This window comes from Natrix helvetica (genome assembly GCF_964273705.1).
Source record: "Natrix helvetica genome assembly, chromosome: 4".
Classification (NCBI taxonomy): domain Eukaryota; kingdom Metazoa; phylum Chordata; class Lepidosauria; order Squamata; family Natricidae; genus Natrix; species Natrix helvetica.
This window is the reverse complement of record NC_138550.1, coordinates 171748949-171770762: the sequence shown is the minus strand read 5'-3', so window position 1 is coordinate 171770762 and position 21814 is coordinate 171748949. Positions and strand designations below refer to the sequence as shown.

General features: G+C 52.4%; 1 protein-coding gene across 1 annotated transcript; it reads left to right on the top strand.

The window, feature by feature from the left end:
* Window positions 1-381: 381 nt before the first annotated feature.
* LOC309392229 (cytochrome P450 11B, mitochondrial-like) lies at window positions 382-16382 on the top strand (the record flags this gene model as incomplete). The annotated part of the gene is made up of 9 exons (XM_081953253.1): window positions 382-620; window positions 6148-6303; window positions 7792-7991; window positions 9849-10052; window positions 10980-11134; window positions 12435-12601; window positions 13610-13688; window positions 15326-15517; window positions 15704-16382. The coding sequence occupies 9 exons, from the start codon at window positions 382-384 to the stop codon at window positions 15815-15817; spliced, it is 1506 nt and encodes a 501-aa protein (XP_081809379.1). The 3' UTR covers window positions 15818-16382.
* Between the last annotated feature and the right edge of the window lie 5432 nt (window positions 16383-21814).

The following is a 21814-nucleotide window of genomic DNA, read 5'->3' as shown; positions in this document are numbered from 1 at the left end:
TCCTGGGGAGAAACCAGCTTGGATTGTTTTCCTGTTGGGTAAAGGTGGACATTCTTTAGCTGTGCTATGCAGGACCTGCCCATCCTCTGCGGTTCTTCTGCCTCCTGTTAATTCCTCTCCTCCGGTATGCCAGTGGAGACGCCTTGAAGGAAACCTGGTGTCCCCTTCCCCTCCTTTTCCTTGGCCCCGGAGCCCTCACCCCCTGCCTGGCTCTGGAGGGGCAGCAGCAGCAGGGACAGTATCTGGGCAGGCCATGCCTGGCTCCCCCACCCTCCCTGCGGGGACGGCTGTCCTTGGGCCGGGGGGGGGGGGCAGGGGAGGTCCACTGGCATAAAAGAGCCCTTGCTGGCTGCCTCCCCGGGAGAGCCCAGAGTGCAGGAGATGGGGACATGCAGCCGGCTGAGGTCCCGCTCTGCTCGCCCCGGCCTTTCCCGGGCCCTCTCCCTGGCCCCCACTGGGGTGGCTAAGCTGAGCCCCTCCAAGGTGCAGCCCTTCGAGGCCATCCCACGCAACGGGCACAATGCCTGGCTCAACCTCTTCCAGTTCTGGAGGACCAACGCTTTCCAGAACCTCCATCGCGTCATGGACAGGAGCTTCCAGGACCTGGGCCCCATCTACAGGTGAGTCTCTCCTTCCCCTGGAAGGGGGCCAGACGGATCCCACTGCGGGCTTTCAGGGATGGGTGGGTCACCTGAGGGGCCTTGGAAGGAAGGTCGTCATGAGGTCAGCTAACCCCGTGTCAGTGTGCCTGTGTGATTGTGTGAGAGAGAGAGGGGGGGAAGAGAGGGAGAGAAAGAGTGGGAGGGAGGGAGGGAAAGAGATAAAGAAAAAGAAAAAGGTGGAGAGAGAGAGGGAGAGAAAGGAGAGAGAAAGAGAGAAAGTGCGGGGGGAGGGAAAGAGTGAGAGTCAATCTGTGGTGCTCTCTGAGGTTGGGTTTTTTTTTCTTGCAGACGTTTCATGACCCAGCTAAGTAACATCATCAGTGCTAGAAGATGCAATCCTCCTCCCTGCTAGCACTGATGATGTTACCTACCTGGGTCATGAAACGCCTGCAAGCAAACCACCTGGCTGAAAGAGCCCCAAAGAAGGTTTCAACCCTGAGTTGCAAAGATTTCCCCTTATTAGAGAGAAAATCAGATCCCGGATGGGTCTTCTTCGCTTTTTAGGATTGTTGCATGTTATTTCACTCCCCCCCCCAAAAAGCAAATCCCTTCCTCAGAAAGACCCTTCGGAGACCACCTCACTTCAGAAATCTCTCCCCCCCCCAGATATAGTGAATGTCTCTAAAGCATCAAGGGACCTGCCTGGAGGATTTGGTCCTGGTTTAGGACATCAGTCTGGAGGGTTGAGGAGGACGGGAAGGTCGCCATTATCTTTACGGTGGCGCAGTAGTTAGAGGGCAGCGCTGCAGGCGACTTCTGCTGCTGGCTGCCTGCAATTTGGCAGTTTGAGTCTCACCAGGCTCCAGGTTGACTCAGCCTTCTGTCCTTCTGAGGTCGATAAAAGGAGGGGGCAGATTGTTGGGGGCAAGAGGCTGACTCTGTAAACCACTTTGAAAAGGCTGTAAAACACTGTGAAGCTGTGAATAAGTGCTAGTAGTAAGAAGGAAGGAAGGAAGGAAGGAAGGAAGGAAGGAAGGAAGGAAGGAAGGAAGGAAGGGCCCTGGTGATGCAGTGGAGAGAATGCAGTATTGCAGTTTAACTCTGCCCACGGCCAGCAGTTTGATTGGCTAACTCTGCAAACCACTTAGCAAGGGCCGTGAAGCCTTGTGAAGCAGTATATAAGGGCTCTTGCTATCTGGAGAGAGAAAAGGGAAGGTTCAGGTCTACTGATTGTGATCCGGAGATGTTGGAGAAGACTGGCCCAATCCTTTCGAGTGCAGAGAGGTTCTACCTGGCTTATTCTCCAGCTACCTGCCTCTAAGAGGGAAAGGGGGCCTGAGGCCTGGAGGCGCCTGGACTAAGGAGGGGGGGGGAGAGCAGGGCGAGGGGCTCCACCTCCTGTTCTTTCCTCCCAAACTTTACATATCTGCATCTCACGTGGCCCTTGGGCTGGCTTTGAAAAAAGGGACTTAGGACTTCCCCTCCCCCCAATCACAGCTCTTTCAGAATCCCCTCGGTCTCCTGATCAAAATTTGCACCAGGGGCAATTGGCACGTATACCTCTGAGCGTTGCAGTGTCCTGGGGTCAGGCTTGTGCAGGCGGTTGGACTAGAAGACCTTTTAACAACTGTGTGATGAACTTATCAACGGCAGCAATTCGCTTAAGAACCGTGGCGAGAAAGGTTGCAAAATGGGCCCAAACTCACAGAACAAATGTTTTGCATAGTGACAGAAAGGCTGGGCTCAATAGCGGTCATAAGTCGAGGACTGTCTGCTGGGCTTGGTAGCGGGCAAGTGAGAGAAGGCACCTGGCCAGGATCTGGGAGTTCTTGCCTGCGTAGGTCCTCCACCTGCCAGGTGCTGACTGATGCCCCCTGGGGGGGGAGAGCGGGGAGGGGGTGTCTTTGCAATGCAGGGAACACTTCAGGAGGGTGGTGGTGAAGATGCTTCCTCGGATGTACCTGTAATCCTCGACTTATGACCGTAATTGGGCCCAACATTTCTGTTGCTAAATGGGACATTTGTTCAATGAGGTTTGACCCATTTCGTGGTTGTTCGGTGAATCACTGCAGTTGATAAGTTAGTCACACATGGTCGTTAAGTAAATCTGGCTTCCCCGTGGACTTCGCTTGTCAAAGGCCACAGAAGGGGATCACGTGACCGTCATAAATACGAGGCCATTGCCAAGCGCCTGGATTTTGATCACGTGACCAGCAGAGTTTCTAAGTGTAAAAATGGCCATAAGTCCCTTGTTTTCCAGTACCGTTGTAACTTCGAACGGTTGCTAAATGGACTGTTGTAAGTTGAGGACTAGCTGTACAAAGACGGAGAGGATTCCTGGATGAGAATGGAAACCCCTGAATAGCAATAAAGGAGAACATTTGTAGCTGGGGGTTAAAATGCAGGAAACATCGGCCAGTGCAAAGCAACCTATGCGCCGCAAACGTTTCCTGATTTGGGTCTGGGGGTGGGGAATTCTACAAAACATTGGAAGAATCCTTGTCTCTCCCACTCTTAGAAGTCATGAAGGAAGTGATGCCTGAGAGCAGAGTCCCTAAATCATGGTCAGAAGCATACATTGTATTGCTACTCAAAGAGGAGACTGATTTAACGTAAACCAAGAACTATAGATCAATTTCTTTATTAAATTCAGATTTTAAGTTATTTCCATCTAGCAGAGAGACTTAAAAAGTACCTAAATAGTTTTATCCACTCTGATCAAAATGGCATTTTACCAAAGAGACAAATTAAAGGCAATATGAGAATTATTTTGAATATTTTGGAATATTATGAGGCCCGTCCTGAAAAACAAATGGCTTTGATGTTTCTTGATGCACAGAAGGCCTTTAATAACGTGAATTGGCAATTTATGTTTTTACAATTATAACAAATGAATTTTGGTAAGAAATTTATTCCAACTATACAAATGGTATTTCATAAACAAACAGCAAAGATAATGGTAAATGGAGAATTGACAGATTCTATTGAAATAAAGAGAGGTACGAGACAAGGGTGCCCATTATCACCCTTACTTTTTGTCTTAACATTAGAAGTCTTAAACAGAAAGATTAGAGAAGAAGAAGAAATAAAAGGAATGAAAATTAAAAAAGAAGAATATAAGCTACAAGCGTTTGCAGATGACCTGGTTTTTATTCTTGAAGACCCATTAGAGACAGCATTCAAATTGGTAGAAAGAATAGAGGAGTACGGAAAAGTAGCAGGCTTGAAAATAAACAAAGACAAAACAAAGATTTTGACAAAGAACATACCATTAAGACAAAAGGAAGAGTTGGCGGAAGTCTTGCAGATCCAAGTCACAAACATGGTCAAATACTTGGGGATATATTTATCAGCTAGATGCAGCACTCTTAAGGAGGACAATTATATTAGACTGAAGCAGCAAATTGCGACTGATTTGATGAAACGGAGATGTTCTTTTAATGCCTTGCAAGCATTCTGAGGAACTCGCTGAGAGGGCACAAAATAAATAACATGCACAAACACACACACACACACACACACACACACACAGAGACACTGTGACTGTGCCAAGAAGAATAAACGGAGAGTCGCTGGCTGGTTGTGAAAGAGGAAAAGCTGTTTGGTGGAAGGAGGCTAGGCTGAAGCCTGCCTGGCAGTGATGGGTGTCCAAGAGCAGAACGTAGGAAGGAAGTTTTCTTAACCGGGAGCCCTGAAGATGGGGGGACTTTGACTCCCAGAATTCCCCAGCCAGCAAGGGGCAGAGAAGAACAGGAAAATCCATATATGAACATAGGAAGGATGCTTGCACAAATTGGATCTGTCTAGTTTAATGAAACAAAAGGACCAGGGGAGACATGATAGCATCTCCCAGTATTGAGGGGCTGCCACAAAGAAAAGGGGGTCCATCTATTTTCCAAAGCCCCTAAAGGCAGGACAAGAAGCTCATCAAGGAGAGAAGCAACCTGGAATTGAGGAGAAACTTCCTGACAATTAACCGGTGGAACTGCTTGCCACCAGAACTTGTGGGAGCTCAATAGAGATTTTAAAGAAGCGACTGGGCAACCAACTTCCTGGAGTGGTAGAGGGTCTCTTATTCAATCAGGGGGTTGGACTAAATGGCCTCCAAGGTCTCTTTCAAGTCATTTCTTCCGTATTCCAGTGTTCCCTCGGCTGTCTGGCCTTGGGGCAGAAGCGTGTAAGACAGGGGCTTCTCCTTCCAGCCCTTTGGGTCTCCAGCTCTTTTTCTAGCTGGGGAAAACAGCTCAGCTTGAAATGTTCCCACCCCACGGACGGCAGGGCTGGTTATCTCCCCCCTGGGCACGAACGGGGAGAGTCCCCACAGGGCCCTGAGCCTCGGCATGGCTTTCTCCTCTTCATCACTCCACGGAAGCCCCCCCACCCACCCACAATTCACCCTCGGGACAAGCTCCACTTCGGGTGGAGCCACTTCAGTCACTAGGAGCAGGCGGATGGATGGACAGACGGATGGATGGATGGGAGCCTTCCAGGGCTGGGTCCAGCAAGCCTCAGTCACTGCCCTGCTGTGTCGTCTCCATGTCTCGTTGCTGGAAGAGGGGTGACCCCCTGGGATGCCCACTGGGGATGCCCAAGCTGACATCCCCACCTCAGGCTTGGAGGAGCTGTGGAGGCCTCGCCTTCTGCTCTCTGGCTGTCTGGCTGAGCAGAGGAAGCTTCGACTGCAGCAAGACAGAGATCCTCTTGGGAATGGTGATTCTTCTCCTAGATAACAGGGTTGGAAGGGGCCTCGGAGGTCTTCTAGTCCAAACCCCTGCTCAAACAGGAGATTCTACACCATTCCAGACAAGTGACTGCCCGCTCCGGTCTCTCCTTCAAAATCTCCAGTGTTGGAGCACCCACAGCCTCTGGTGGCAAGCAGTTCCACTGGCTAATTGTCCTCCTTGCTAGGAAATGTCTGCTTAATTGCACGTTGCTTCTCTCCTCAATTAGTTTCCATCCGTTGTTTCTTGTCCTGCCTTCTGGTGCTTTGGAGAATAGGTTGACCCCTCTCTTCTGTGGGGCAACCCCTCAAATACTGGAAGATGCTCTCCTGTCATCCCTGGTGCTTTCCTTCACTCCCTTGCTCTGGATACCCTCAGTCCCCTCAGCACCTTTAGCTTTGCACGAGGCCCTCAAGAGAGCCCTGAAGCAGTCGGCATTGTGTGTAGATGCTCGTGTGTGTTTGTGTGGTTAAGTGGTTTGTTGTAGTCTATATTATGACATAGACTAGACTAGGAAATCAATTCCCCAGGAAGTCTAAAACTACTTATATTGAGTTTGGCTGGCAGAATCTTACCAATCTGCTCCTTCCCTCCCTCCCTCCCTCCTTCCTTCCTTCCTTCCTTCCTTCCTTCCTTCCTTCCATCCTTCCTTCCTTTCTTTCCTTTCCCTCCCTCCCTTTCTTCCTCCCTCCCTTCTCCCTCTCCCTCCTCCCCTTCCCCCTGCTCCTTCCCCCTCCCCCTCCTTCCAGGCTCTCTGCCCTGATCCCAGGAGCGCAGGGCAGGTGGGCAGTTCTCTCTGTGACTGGATTCTGTTGCTTTGGCAGGGAGACGGTGGGCAGCCACGACAGCGTCAACGTCTTCTTACCACAAGATGCCGCCCAGCTCTTCCAGACGGAGGGGATTTTTCCACGCCGGATGGGCATAGATTCGTGGCTAGCCCACCGCACCCTAAGGAACCACAAATGTGGCGTCTTCCTATTGTAAGTTAGGGTCCTGCGTTCAGATGACGTCACTGCAGGGCACCTTCTCCCAAACAGAGGCCTCACTGACCCTCTCCGGCCACCAGGACAGCTGCTGTGCCGGCCAGAAGCCCCGGGCAGAGGAGGGCAGGTTGGGAAGGTGCCTCTCCTGCTGTGAACCCTTGACAATCCTGCTCCAAGGAATTGCCCCAATGAGCAGCCGATCTCTTATGGAAGTCTCATCTGGGCAGATTTGAGGGAAGCCTCCAGAAGGAGATGGAGAACCCCCAACCACAGACAGGAGAGTTTCAGGGCTGGCGCTTCACCTGCCGCTTTTGCCCAGATGGCTGCACAAGGAACCCATGAGCCAGAAGTACAAGCCCCCTCCCCCCTTTGATCATGGGCAGGTCCTGGTAGAAGGTCCTCCTTCCTTGAGGAAGGGGAGACCTTTTTGGCCCAAGGCCCAGCTCCCTTCGTGATCCTGAAATGCCCCTTCCTTCGTGGAAAGTGGACCTTGGGCTGAAAAGCTCTTCCCATCTCTGGCTTCAGCAACCTTCTTGAAACAATAAAGACTGTGGGGAGGTTCCCTCTCACCCCAGGTTGCCCCAAAGGTGCTTGAGGCAACTGGATTTTTTGGGTTTTTCTTTGAAGACGTTTCGCTTCTCCTCCAAAGAGCTTCTTCAGCTCTGACTGGATGGTGAGGAATGGCAGAACTGCTCCTCCTTGCAGACAGCTGGACATTTGCATCCTTTGAGGGGGTCCTTGAGGCCACATGGAGCTTTACCTGTGTCCTGAGGGTCACCTGAGTGGTGCAAATGGGGGTGGGGGCTTCTTGGAACTGCTGAAAGGACCTCGTTGTAGACTGGAGATAGATGAGGTTGTATCCCTCCCCTTCTGTTGAGGGAGGGCTGCTCAATTTGGACATAAATGCCCTCGTTGACTCCTCTTTCAAACCAGTTGTCCTCTCTGTCCAAAATGTGGGTTTTGCTGTCTTCAAAAGAGCGGCCTTTGTCTTTGAAATGAAGGTGGGCTGCTGAATCCTGTCCTGATGGGTTTGTTCTCCTACGTTTTGCACTAATGATGACACGGATGGACAATTCATGGAAGGGAGGGCAGGGTCTGAAGGGGCTCGAGTGAAAAGGGGGAAGGGTCTGGATTGGGGAGGGCAGAGGACAGAGGTGGAATTCAGCAGTTGTGACCAGTTCTGGAGAACTGGGAGTGGAAATTTTGAGTAGTTCGGAGAACCGGCAAATACTACCTCTGGCTGGCCACACCCCCATCCATTCTCTGCCTCCCGAGTCCCAGCTGATCTGGAGGGAATGGGGATTTTGCAGTATCCTTCCCCTGCCACGCCCACCAAGCCACGCCCACAGAACCTGTAGTTCAAGTTTTTGAATCCCACCACTGGAGAGACAAGGGAGGCTCCTTCAATGAATGGGGGCACGGAGGTCTTGCATGGAGAAAGGCTGGGAGCCAGGCCTCACCTGTGGGGGTGACCTTATCTTGCAGGAACGGGGAAGAGTGGCGCTCCGACCGGCTCATCCTCAACAAGGAAGTGATCAGCCCTGCCGGCACCCGCAAGTTCCTGCCCTTCCTGAACACAGTGGCCGAGGACTTTGTGGCCTTCATGCACCGGCAGGTCAGGAAGAACAGCCGAGGGTCTCTGACCGTTGATCTCTACCACGACCTCTTCCGCTTCACGCTGGAAGGTACAGGCAGGCCTTCCAAGGGGGGCCCATCCCAGCAGGGTCTCACCCACTTCTGCATGCCTCACCCTCGGGGACATCTCCTTTGAGGCCTGGGAGGTCTTCTCCTCCTGGCTCCCTCTGAAAGCCAGGCTGGCCTCCTTCCTCAGGCAGGCTATCTGTTGCTTGGAAGGGGGCAGGAAAAGGACCCCGAGGGGCCCCTCCAGCAGGGGGAGGGTCCAAAGCTGACAGAGAAACAGGCAGTCACAAGAACGGTGAGGCTTCTACTTCACCCGCTGAGGGCCAAACCTGGCGGGATCTTCTCTGTACACGGGGCCATTGAAGTAACCCTCGCAGGGCAACCGATTGTCAGGGTAAGCATGCTGGACCCGTCTGCGCAAATGGAAGCCCAAGCGCTGGCATGCCGCCCCCCCCCACCACTGGGTGGAACCTGGAAGACAAGGCACACTATTAGCGGTATCCCTCCCTGGTTTTCCAGGATGTTTGCGGTGGAACTGGGCACGCACGCGGGGTGTGCACACATCCGAGGACCTCACCCAGGAGGTTAGAGCTGACTTACTGTCACGTTCCGGCGTTCAGAAGGGGCTGACAGCCACTTGACCAATTCATTTAAACCTCCCACAGTTGCATTCAACTAGCCATCTGGTCAGCCTTAACCTTGTGACTCGGACTGTGGCTCAGCCTTGTTCGGGAAGCCTTGGCTCAGAGCAGGTGTGTCCACCTGTGGCAACTTTTAAGACCTGTGGACTTCAACTCCCAGAAGATCCCAGCCCATTGTGCTGCCTCTGCAAGGGTCCCTTTGCCAAAGGTGTCTGTCTGTCTGTCGGCCCCATGCTGCGTTTCCCTTTAGGACAAGGGTGTCCAATCTTGGCAACTTTTAAGACCTGTGGACTTAAACTCCCAGAATTTTCTAGCCAGCCAGCTTTCCAACCAAAGTCAATTTAGGTTAGGGAAGAAACGGGGGCAAAGTTCAGCCATAATTTAAATGGGGTTAGATCTGACTGTCTGTCAGGATTCTGAAAGGTGCCCTAATTAATTCATGAACCTTGAGCCAAGTTTCAAAAGAAAACCAGTCATTTAAAAGGGACACCGTTTCAACAATACCCCACTGCAGTCAGATCTGACCTCACATAAATTATGGCTGAACTTTGCCCGTTTCTTCCCTCCCCCCAGTCTGTGTCATAAATCGCATTCTCTAACGAGGCCGCATGCCTCACAAGGCCGCTGTAGTAATCTGAGATCTGACTCTGGCTGAAGGTATGCAGGGAATGCGCTCCCCCCCCGCCGCTTTCCTCACCATGGCAACTTTATGAGTTGCCATTTAGTCTTTGGCGTGTTGCAGTTCAGGGCCTTCCCAAGGAGCCCCTAAGTCTAAAGCAGGTAAGTCCAACCTCCCAACTTTAAGGCTTCTGGACTTCAACTCCCGGAACTCCCCAGTCAGCTTAGTTGCCTAGGGGCTTCTGGGAGCTGGAGTCCACAAGTCTTCAAAGTGGCTGAGGTTGGGCAACCCTGGTTTTACAAGTTTCGGAGGATTGTGCGAATCCAGAAAAACCAGTTAACTCAGTTACTAAGTTAAACCCTGGTCCTAATCTACAAGGCTAACTAGCCATTTCAGGAGCATGAAGTGGAAGTTGAGCCTGCCATATCTGGAGAACATCAAAGTGGAGGCGGCTGATGGATGAATCGGCTGGTGACACACCTGTCCAGGTATCGGCCATCCTTCCGATCTCTTCTTGTAGGAGAATTCCAGAAGGGCCCAAATAAGCCTCCTAGCCCTGAGCCAGGACGGGTGGGTGATTTCCCTCCTTTCCCTGGCTGGGCCCTGCGGCTTGACCTCCTCCTCTCCTCCTGACCCAACAGCCAGCAGCTACGCCTTGTACGGGGAGCGCCTGGGTCTTCTGGAGGAAAGTCCCAAGCCCCAGTCCCAGGAGTTCATCAGCGCCGTGGAGACCATGCTGCAGACCACGCTGCCTCTGCTCTTCATCCCCCCGGGCGTGATGCGTTGGGCAAACAACCGGCTCTGGCAGGAGCACCTGAAGTCCTGGGACACCATCTTCAGCCACGGTCAGCCTGGGAGGAGCCGGGCAGGGGAGTCTGTGGGGGTGCAGATCACTTCCAATGGGGGGGGGGGGGGAGAGGCCTGAAGGAGAACTGCAAAGTGGGTTGGGAGAGAGAGAGAAATGACACAATGGGGCGGGGGTCTAGGGTTAGGGTTGGTTGAAGGCCATTCTTGGAGAACTTCAGGGATGGCATCTGTCCTCCGCAGCTACCCTCAGGCTCCCCAGATATCTCTCCCCCTCCTGTCCGGTTGGAGGCGATGGGAGAAGCAGAAGGGTTCAGAAGGGAGGAGGCTTTCCAGCATGACCGAGCCTCTCTCCAGCCCGCCATTCTGGAAGCCCTCTTCCCCCCTAGGAGAAGGATGGCTTGGACAAAGGAGAGTCTTTGCAGCTCAGGATGGAACCCCGTGGTCTCTCTGAGCTTGGTGGTTTTCTTGAAGACATTTCATGACCCAACTAGGTAGCATCGTCAGTCCTGGCAGGGAGTGGGGTTTTCAGGGGGGAGGAGTTGGAAGGAAGGAAGGATGGGAAGGAAGGAAGAAAGGGGAAAAAAGAAAGAGAAAGAAGGAAGGAAGGAAGGACTGTGGGGTCCTTGGTGCTCTCTGAGCTTGGTGGTTTTCTTGCAGACATTTCATGACCCAACTAGGTAGTGCCATCAGTCCTGGCAGGGAGTGGGGTTTGCAGGGAGGAGGAGTTGGAAGGAAGGAAGGATGGGAAGAAAGAAAGAAAAAAGAAGGAAGAAAAAGAAAGAAAGAAAGAAAGAAAGAAAGAAAGAAAGAAAGAAAGAAGGATGGACAGAGAGGTCCCTGGTGTCCTGCACTGCATCCCATTTCCATTCAGATTCCCCGTGTCCTGAGTGGGGGGCTCACATGGAGCTGGGCCTGGGTTTTGGGGGGGCTCACAGGGCTTCCCCTCCTTGGGTTGTCTCTTCCAGCTGACAAATGCATCCAGAACATCTACCAGGAGTTCTGCCTGGGGAAACCCCGCAAGTATTCGGGCATCATGGCGGAGCTGCTGGTCCAGGCCGAGCTGCCTCTCGACTCCATCAAGGCCAACGTCACCGAGTTAACAGCCGGGGGTGTGGACACAGTGAGTGCACCTCTGGGACACCCCAGTTATCCCCACACAAGGATGCCGGTTGCACCACGGAAGACACAGGCCACGCCTTGGCCCCCTGCCTCTGCTGGGGGTGGGGAACCTCTAGGAATGGCGGGGAAGAGACCCCTGAGTTCCCCCAGTTTTTATCTTTAGCATGGGAATCTTCCACTCCATTCTTGGTCTGAATGCAGCACAACTTTTCTAGCAGCTGAGAACAATATTTGTGCTGGAGCTTCTGCTGGTTGTAAGAAACCAGTAGCCACCAACCCTCCGTCTTTACACTGTTTGCAACGCCAGCCTTCCGAAGAATCTTACGCCCCCAAGGCGAAGGAAGAGACTGGCCAAGAGCGCAGAGGTTGCCAGGTTGCCCAGGAGCTACTTCTGGACGCTGGGCACAGATGCTCCAGGCACCTGGGACAGGTTCAAAGGCTCTTCTGCTTGTCTGAGTGGCTCTGGAGGGACAGTTGGTCCCAGGATTATTTCTTCATTCAGGACACAATGAGAACATGGCAGAAGAGAAGTAAACACACACACACACACACACACACACACGCACACCCCAAGTGATTATATCCACAATGGAGATGGGGGTGATGGCAGGGACATCCTCAGAACTGGGTGTCCAGATCAGCCATGCAGGCGACCTCGTCTCTTCCGGGGACCCAGAGGACCCACAGCGTGGGCAGCCTTGCACAACACGTCTCATACTTTGCTTATCAGCACCGCAATCACAAAGAGCGGAACCCCTGCAGGTCGACTGAGGGGGGTGGGGGGCAATGGGATGTCTTCCAGTGTCAGGCCTAATTTTGTTCAGTTTCATCCAGGCAGAGAGAGGCAGGTCCAAAGCAGTTTCCAGCTGAGGGTAATAACAGGGGCTTAAACATTGAAAGGCAGGTCACTGCAGGACAGTTGGTTGGTTGTGCGAGAGATTCTGAACAATTTCTCCCCCTCCTCTCCCCTTCCCCATCCATCCATCCACCCACTCCCCTGCCCACCCCTCCTTTCCTCTGGTTTATCCATCCATCCATCCATCCATCCATCCATCCATCCATCCATCCATCCACTCCCCTGCCCACCCCTCCTTTCCTCTGGCTTATCCATCCATCCATCCATGTACTCCCCTGCCCACCCCTCCCTTCCTCTGGCTTATCCATCCATCCATCCATCCATCCATCCATCCATCCACTCCCCTGCCCACACCTCCTTTCCTCTGGTTTATCCACCCACCCATCCATCCATCCATCCATCCACCCACTCCCCCCTCCTGGCACTCTTCCCGTCTCCCCCGCAGACGGCCATGCCTCTCCTCTTCACCCTCTTTGAGCTGGCCCGCAACCCCCAGGTCCAGGTGGCCATCCGGGAGGAGATCCGGGAAGCGCAGGCGCAGGGCTCCAAGGAGCTCTCCAAGGTGCTGAACGCCATGCCGCTGCTCAAGGGGGCGCTGAAGGAAACACTGCGGTAAGGGGGAGCAGTGGGTGGGGCTGGGCGGGGCTCACTGGGGTGGGTTTCTGAATGCCTGTGGGGAACAGCCCTGGTTAAGGTGGTGGCCTAGAAACCAGGAGAATCCGAGTTCTAGTCCTGCCTTAGGCACATAAGCCACCTGGGTGAATTTGAGCAAATCGTTAGGTGATGGCGAGTTCTAGTCTTGCCTTTAGGCATTAAAGCCTGCTGAATGACTTTGGCCTAGTAGTCACTCTGTTTCAGCCCAACCCACCTCACAGGGTTGTTGTGGGGAAAAGAAGGGGAGGAAGTAATATTGTGTACTTTCACCATTTTAAATTATTTGAAGTATAAAATAGTGACCAGATACAAATCTATCGTATTTTTCAGAGTATAAGATACACCTTCCCCCCCCAAAAAAAGAGAGTGAAAATCTGGGTGTGTCTTATACACCGAATACAGCATTTCTGGCCTCCCGAAACCCCCCTCCCCTTTGCAAAAATGGCTGTGCAGAGGGTTTGGGAGGCCTTCAAAGTGCTCCTGGGGGCTGGAGAGGGCAAGAACGGGGCGTTTTTTGGTCATTTTTGCCCCCCCCAGCCCCCAGGAGCACTTTTCAGGCCTCTCAAATTCTCTGCATGCCCCGTTTTTCATGAAAAATGAGGCATGCAGAGGGCTTGGGAGGCCTCCAGAATGCAAAAACCTTTTTTAAAATTTACCTCTTCAAAATCTTGCTGCGTCTTATACTCTGAAAAATACGGTAATAAGAACAAGTAAGGGTGAGAACGGAAGTGTGTTTGGACGCTTTCCGCCCAGGCTCCCCTCCACCGCGTGGCCCACATTTCTTCCAGGGGTCTCTTTCATGGGTCTCTTTGGTCTCTTTCTCTTGCGGGGGAGGGAGGGACCGGCCAAGGTCTCCCAGCTGCCTCCATCCCTGGAGGCCGAAGGGGAATTCACACCCGGCTGCTTTGAACCCCGACCCCCATCACCCGAGCTTTGGAACAACGGCCAGGCTTTCCTCCCCTCCAGGCTCTACCCAGTGGGCATCACCATCCAGCGCTACCCTCTGCGAGATGTGGTGCTCCAGAACTACTGTGTGCCGGCCGGCGTAAGTGTCTGCGTGGCCAAAGGGCCTGCGCCCCCTCCCCCCACCCATCACAGGCCTCGCCTGACCTGACCTGACCTGACGGGGTGGGTGGGAGGGGGGCACCTGGAGCCCAGGATCTCCGGGGTTCCAACGCCTGTAAAAACAGTTCTCGCCCCCAATGCCCCCCGTCTTTTGGCTCCCCGTGTCCTTCCCATGGATGAGGCTTCTCTTCAGGCTACCCTTCTTTGCCCCTCTTCTGCTTAACAACAGTGACTGCAAATAGTCCTCGACTTACAACAGTTCATTTAGTGACCATTCAAAGTTACGACAGCACTTTAAAAAGTCACTCAGGACCATTTATGACCTCATCCCCATGGTCAGGAGATCAGAGTTCAGACGCTTGGGAACTGACTCATATATGCGACCGTTATAGTGGCCTGGGGTAATGCGATCCCCCTTTTCCTCACTTATGACTGTTGCAGCTTGGCAGATCCTTGGCAACTGGCTCATACTTATGACGGTCACGTGATCCCCGTTTGAGGCTTTCTGACAAGCCGAGTTTGTTTTACTTAACAACCATGTGACTCACTTAATTGCAATGATTCACTTAACAACTGTGGCAAGAAAGGTTGTAAGATAGGGCCAAACTCACTGAACAAATGTTTCACTTAGCAATAGAAGTTTGGGGCTCAAGTGTGATGGTGGTGAAGAATAAGGTTCTACATTTAGGCAACAAAGTTGAGTAAGAGTTGAGTAAGAGTAAGGTTCTACATTTAGGCAAGAAAAACAAAATGCACAGGTACAGTATAGGTGGTACCGTGCTCAGTAGTAGCAACTGTGAAAGGGATCTTGGAGTCCTAGTGGACAACCATTTAAATAGGAGCCAGCAGTGTGCAGCAGCTGCCAAAAAAGCCAACACAGTCCTAGGCTGCATCAACAGAGGGATAGAATCAAGATCACATGAAGTGTTAATGCCACTTTATAAGGCCTTGGTAAGGCCACACTTGGAATCCTGCATTCAGTTCTGGTCGCCACGATGTAGAAAAGATGCGGAGACTCTAGAAAGAGTGCAGAGAAGAGCAACAAAGATGATTAGGGGACTGGAGACTAAAACATATGAAGAACGGTTGCAGGAACTGGGTATGTTTAGCTTAAGAGAAAGAAGGACTAGGGGAGACATGATAGCATTGTTCCAATATCTCAGAGGTTGCCACAAAGAAGAGGGAGTCAAACTATTCTCAAAGGCACCCGAGGGTAGAACAAGAAGCAATGGGTGGAAACTAATCAAGGAGAGAAGCCACTTAGAAGTGCGGAGAAATTTCCTGACAGTTAGAACAAATAATCAGTTGAACAGAAGTTGCCTCCAGAAGTTGTGAATGCCCCAACACTGGAAGTCTTTAAGAAGATGTTGGATAGCCATTTGTCTGAAACGTTATAGGGTTTCCTGCCTAGGCAGGGGGTTGGACTAGAAGACCTCCAAGGTCCCTTCCACCTCTACTATTGTATTATTGTATATTAATTGACTCTAAAGGTCAAAAGTCACGGGGGGAGGGGTCTTTGGATCGATGGGGGCTGGGCTGCAACATGAGGCCCTGGGGAGCAGCATGGCAGGAGGGCCTCCGGTTGCCCCTCTGGAGCCCCTCCTCTCCTGCCCTCAGACTCTTTGCCAGGTGGGGCTCTACTCCATGGGCCGGAGCCCAGCGGTTTTCAAGGACCCTGAGCAGTACCAGCCGTCCCGCTGGCTGGGCAAGGAGGACAACAGCTTCAAGGCTCTGGCCTTCGGCTTCGGCTCCCGCCAGTGCATCGGCCGGAGGCTGGCAGAGGCCGAAATGACCCTCTTCCTCATGCACGTGAGTCCCGCTGGGCGGAAGGGGGAATTGGGGGGGGTCTACCTGTAGAACGAGGGCCAGGCTGTGTGCTTTGCTAGATGGCCGGGCGAGCTGGCCAGGGATTATGGGAAGTGAAGCCCATTGAATGCAAAGGGGGAGCCTTCCTGGGGGCCACTCCTCCTCATGGCCATCATGGGGCTCTTGCAGATCTTGAAGAACTTCAAGATTGACACCGTCTCCAAGGAAGACCTCCGGACCGTCTACAGCTTCATCCTGAAGCCGGAGAAGCCCCCCCGACTCACCTTCCGCCCCATTGACTAGAGGGCTCTCCGTGCGGAGTCATCCAGCCCACCGGCTCTGCCCTACATTCTGCAGGGGGGGAGGGGGAGAAGGGGCAGGACCAATTATCAAAGACTTGGAAGCCTCCCAGTTTGCACCTCTGCCTCCTGACAGCAAACTCCCCTCCCCTTATGAGCACTGATGAGGCTACCTAGATGGGTCATGAGACGTCTGCCAGAAAACCACCAAGCTCAGAGAGCACCAAGGAGCCCTCATGCCAAACCTGATTCTCCTTCATTGATTCAGTTCCCTCCCCCAGTTCCTTTGCTCTGCCCACTCCCCATCATGCTGTCTTGGGAGGGGGGGAGAAAAATAAGCCCCTTCCCATTTGCAATTAGTGGGGGGGGGGGAGGAGAAGAGGGAGGCCTCCTGCAAACTTCAAAGCAGCATCCAGAATCTCCCTGTGAGGGAGAAGGGCGGCTCCTAAAGGGGATCAATGAATAAATAAACCTTCTCTCGGCTTTTTAATTTTACTTTTCGGAGGTTTTTTCCCCTCAGTCCGTGTATGCAGAGGGTCAAAGGACCTTCGGTTGGGAATCAAGCAAAAATAAATATACTTGGAGCCGATGTTCTGTGATTGACAGCCTTCTGTCAGGTGTAACCCCAGAGGGGCTGAGGGCCGCCTGCCCCCAACCCGGCAACTCCAGGGGTGGGTGGGGGTGGGATCCAGCTGTGGAAAAAAGGCCTCCATCACTCTCAGGGGACGATTGAGGGACACTTTCCTCTCTCGGGACCAAGGTATTAAAAATGCAACCCGTGGCCTCCTGGAGGTAGGGAGGGGTGTGTCCGTTCCCCCGCTCCCCGGTCCCCATCGCTGGAGGTTTTCCAATTGAAGATTGAATGCTTGGAGGAGGCTTGCCCTGATCTGGGGTTGGACTACAAGACCTCCAAATTACAACGTCACGCAAAAAGTAACTTACGACCATTTCCCCCACTTACGACTGTTCCAGCATTTCTGTGGTCACCTGATCCAAATGCAAATATTTGGCAAGTGATTCATATTTATGATGGTTGTGTTCTCTCTCTCTCTCTCTCACCAATGTCTTGCTTAGCAACGTAAATTTTAAACTCAATTGCGGTCATAAGTTGAGGACTACCTGTATTTGTCATTAAGAGACCTTCTCTTTTCCTTCCCCAAATCCCCCTGAACCCCAAGGGGCCTCCCTCCCAGGGATCAAGGAGGGCTCCTCCTGATGAAGGGGGTGGCAAGGGTCCCCAGGGGGTCCTGGCATTATTCCAGTCTGAAAGGGAAAACAATCGGGGGTGGGGGGGCTGCTTGTAGTTCTGCGCAGTCCTGGGGGCCACCCCCAATCTGAGGGATCCTGGGAGCCCCACAGGGGGGGCTACCAGTCCCTCATCCTTGCAGGAAGCAGTGAAGGAATGGCAGGGTAAGAGGAGGGGGAGGACCCGACCCTCACACTTTGGTTCTAAAGGGCTTTGCTGGTGTGAGTTTTTGCTGGTTGAGAAGCCCCCTGCTTGAGGAAGGGTTGGGCTAGAAGACCTCCGAGATCCCTTCCAGCCCTTATGGCTCCAGCCTCCCCCCCTCCAAGACCCCCCTTGGCCTTTGGAGAGCCGCCAGATGTTCCCAAGGAGACTGTGGGGGGAAAATAACCCCTTCCTGGACGATGCCACCTTGGTGGCTGGGGGGGACGCCAGAGCCTTCTTTTGCAGAAATGGAGCCCGAGCTGAGGAGGGGGCTGGCAAGGCTGAGTCAGCCCACTCCCACTTCACACACATCAGCTGCAGGGGATGCAGAAACGGCCTGAAGTTGGGTAACATCCGTTCTTGCACATTTGGGACCGCAGGGGAAGGGACTTGGTCGGCTTCCAACCGTGAAGGACTTCCGGGGAGGGGACAGGGGCCCTTTCCCTGCCTATTGCCCACCCGCACGGCTGCAGAGCTCCAGCAGCCAAACCGAGGGGCACGGCCTTCCCCAAAGACCCCGCGAGAGAGGAGGCAGGCTGCAGGCCAGGGCAGGTGCCAGCAGGACCGCCTGTGTGTGTGTGTGTGTGTGTGTGTGTGTGTGTGCCCCTGGGGTGGCAGGCAAAGGGAGAAGCAGCAGGGAGGACAAGAGGGGAACAAGAGGCCAACCGACCGCAGGCACAGCAGCCTCAGCAGGAAGTGGAGAATCCAGGCCCCCCATGAGGCGTCTGGCACAGTGGGTGGCAAAACGCTGCTCCGTTCCCCCCCCAGCCTCAAAGGGGAACCAAATAACTCCGTGGTCCAAGCTCTGCGAGGCAGCTGCAGCCCCCAAGTTCTCGGAGGCATGGTGGGGAGGTGCTCCGTCCGGCTCCTGGGAGGTTCCGTCCCCCGGAAGAGCCGAATGTGCTGGGGGGGCCCAGACGCCCAGCTGCCCAAGAGATCTCGACCTGAATCCCTTTGGACAGCTCAACTGTGGTTCTGGAGGAGAGGCCTCCCCCTTGCTGCTGGCTATGGGGACAAAGTTTAGCCTCCCGCCCTGGATGCAGCCTCTCTCTCCTGGTTGAGAAGGCTGGTCGTCTTCCCTTCTCACAGCACTGCCCTTCTGGTTCACGGGGCCAGAAGGGGCCTTGGAGGTCTTCTAGTCCAACCCCCTGCTCAGGCAGGAAGCCCTATAGCCCATAGTACCGTTTCAGACAGACAGCTGTCCAAGGATCTAAAATGGTTAAACCAGGGCAAGTGGACCTTCGTTTAGGCGTTGCTTTTCAATTTGGAGATTTTTATAGCCCCTGCTGCCTTAAGAAAGTTCAAAACACCCTTAAAGCTCCATCTCATCCTGGGCAGCCTTTTTTGTTTGAGCCATCACCAACCGGCAGCCGGTACAGGACAATAAACCCCAGGACAAAGAGGCTGAAAAGGAGCTTCTCTCCCAGGGCAGTCACTGTATTGACTTCTACAGTGTAGACCAATATCAGGCTTTCAATTTCAACTATCGAGAACCGTCATGTCGAACCTATGACACAGGTGGCACCAGAGCCGCTTGCCAGGGCACACGAGGCTTCGGCCTTCTTTTGAGGCCATTGGTCATCTGAAAAACGTCCCCACGGACAAAGCGGAAGTCACTTCCAGTTTGCTTGTAGGGTCGTTTTTTGTCCTCCGGAGCCTTCAGGGTTTCGTCCTCCCGAACGTCCGGTTTGCCCCTAGGGCTGGTTTTTCGCGCTCCAGAGGCTTCAGGGAAGCTCCCGAAGCCTCCAGAGGGCCCCCAGGGTGGCAGGGAGGCTGTTTTCGCCCTCCCCAGGCTCCTATAAAGCCTCTGGAGCCTGGGGAGGGCGAAAAAAGCATGGGGGAAGGCGGGTCATGCGCGTATGAGTGCTGGGGTTGCACGCATAGCATTTGGGTATGGCACGCCCATGCACGCCCCCCTTGCGCTCCCCCTGCTTTTGGCAGGCGAACCCAAAAAGGTTCCCCATCACTGATAAGAGAATGTAAAGGATGTGTGTCTGTGTTTTCCTTTTCATAATTACAATGCACACTGAAGAGGGCATTGAATGTCTTTGTACCATGTGCCATAGCAATAAAATAAAGATGTAAAGCCCCTGCAGCCTGTATGGCGAGACTCGGGGTTTATTCCAACTGCTCTCAGACTACCCCAAATGTTTATTTTGACTGAAGGAAGCTCCTTGGATGAGTAACGAAACATCTTCAGTTTTAATAAAGGTTGGTCCAGTTGCCACGATTTAACCATTTGTAAAAATGACACAACACACCTTCCTCCTCCGGTCTAAAATTTATTATTTGCAAATGTAACAGAGGCATAAACAGCCAACCAGCCTGAGGCTTTCAGGACAGCCAAGGGCATCATTTCCTCCCCAAATCCTTCTGGACCTCATCCCCACCTTCAGCCCAACCCAGGCGGGGTCTGCTCTGCCGTCCGGGGGTAGCTCTAAGGATTCCTGTGCTGAGCCCTCCCCCCACCCCCAAGGCAGACCCCTCCCCTGGCTGTTTCCAAGCGAGGAAGTACCCCTGCCAACGTTTGGGGTGGGGCGGGGGAGAGATCACCTTGCATCCCAGGGTGGGTTCCTACTGGCCTTGGTACAGGTTCGTTTTGTGTGTGCAGTTCACTGTAAATTGTTCTGTGTATGCGTGAGGAATATGAATAACTACTAAAAAACAGGCTGGCAATGGCAGCGGAGACCGGGGAACTGGTTCGAGGGCGTGGCCAGCCTGGGTCGCTGCCGGTTCTGCAACCCAGGCCAAACTACCATTACTGGTTCACCTGAACCGGTACAAACCAGTAGAAACCCACCTCCGTTGCATCTGCCCCTGAGCCCTTCCCAGTCCTTTCGTTTTTAGGCTGTGAAAATACCTACAGAGCCCTCCTTACCTCTTGGAGGTGAACTGTTTCCACTTCCTCCCTCAAGGGGACGCTATGGGACAAAGAGACACAAGGACAGTCTCCCCCCCCCCCACAATCCCTCTGCTAAACAACTGTTTCCCACAACACTATCTATGCCCAGGGAGGTCAAACTACCTACTAGGGCTGTATTACTATTACCCTGCTCATCTTTGCATCTTTCCTACGACCCATTTCCTTAGCTTCTTATGAGCATCACTTGGTTGTTTGCATCTTATGATTTAGGTTGATGGCTTTTATTTCAGTATCCTAAAGCCATCATTTAATGTTGTATCTGATTTATGATGATGGTATTTTATGACGATGATTTATTGCTTGCTGCTTGTATGTTCACAGAGCTTCTGCACCAGGGACAAATTCATGTGGGTCCAATCACACTTGGCCAATAAAAAACTGAACTCTACTCTTCTACCCCAGCCTTGTACTCTATTCTAGTACCCTACTCTACCCTACTCTTCTACTCTTCTACTCTACTCTTCTACTCTACTCTTCTACTCTACTCTACTCTTCTACTCTACTCTTCTACTCTACTCTTCTACTCTACTCTACTCTTCTACTCTTCTACTCTACTCTACTCTTCTACTCTACTCTTCTACTCTACTCTTCTACCCTACTCTTCTACTCTACTCTTCTACTCTACTCTTCTACTCTACTCTTCTACTCTACTCTTCTACTCTACTCTACTCTTCTACTCTTCTACTCTACTCTACTCTTCTACTCTACTCTTCTACTCTACTCTTCTACTCTACTCTTCTACTCTACTCTACTCTTCTACTCTACTCTTCTACTCTACTCTTCTACTCTACTCTTCTACTCTACTCTTCTACTCTACTCTTCTACCCTACTCTTCTACTCTACTCTTCTACTCTACTCTTCTACTCTACTCTTCTACTCTACTCTTCTACTCTACTCTACTCTTCTACTCTACTCTTCTACCCTACTCTTCTACCCTACTCTTCTACTCTACTCTTCTACTCTACTCTTCTACTCTACTCTTCTACTCTACTCTACTCTACTCTTCTACTCTACTCTTCTCCTCTACTCTTCTACTCTACTCTTCTACTCTACTCTTCTACCCTACCTTTGTATTCTATTCTCCTGCTCTACTACCCTACTCTACTCTACTCCATTCTACTACTCTACTATTCCACCCTACCACTTTATTCTACTCTTCTATCCTAGTCTATTACTCTACTCTTCTACTCTACTCTATTCTAGTACTCTACTCCTCTACCCTACCCTTGTATTCTATTCTCCTGCTCTACTACCCTACTCTACTCCATTCTATTACTCTACTATTCCACCCTATCACTCTACTCTACTACTCTAGTCTACTCTTCTATCCTAGTCTATTACTCTACTCTTCTACTCTACTCCATTCTACTACTCTTCTACCCTATTCTACTACTCTATTCCATTCTAGTACTCTACTCTTCTACCCTACTACTTTACTCGGGTCTACCCTACCCTACCCTTTTATTCTACAACTCTACTCTACTCTATTTTACGACTCCACTACTCTATTCTTTTACTCTACTCTACTCCTGTACCCTTTTACTCTACTACCCCCCCCCCCACTACTCTACTCCCCTACACCTTGCCTCTATTCTATTCCTCTTCTATTCTAACTGGGCTCACCTGGGGGA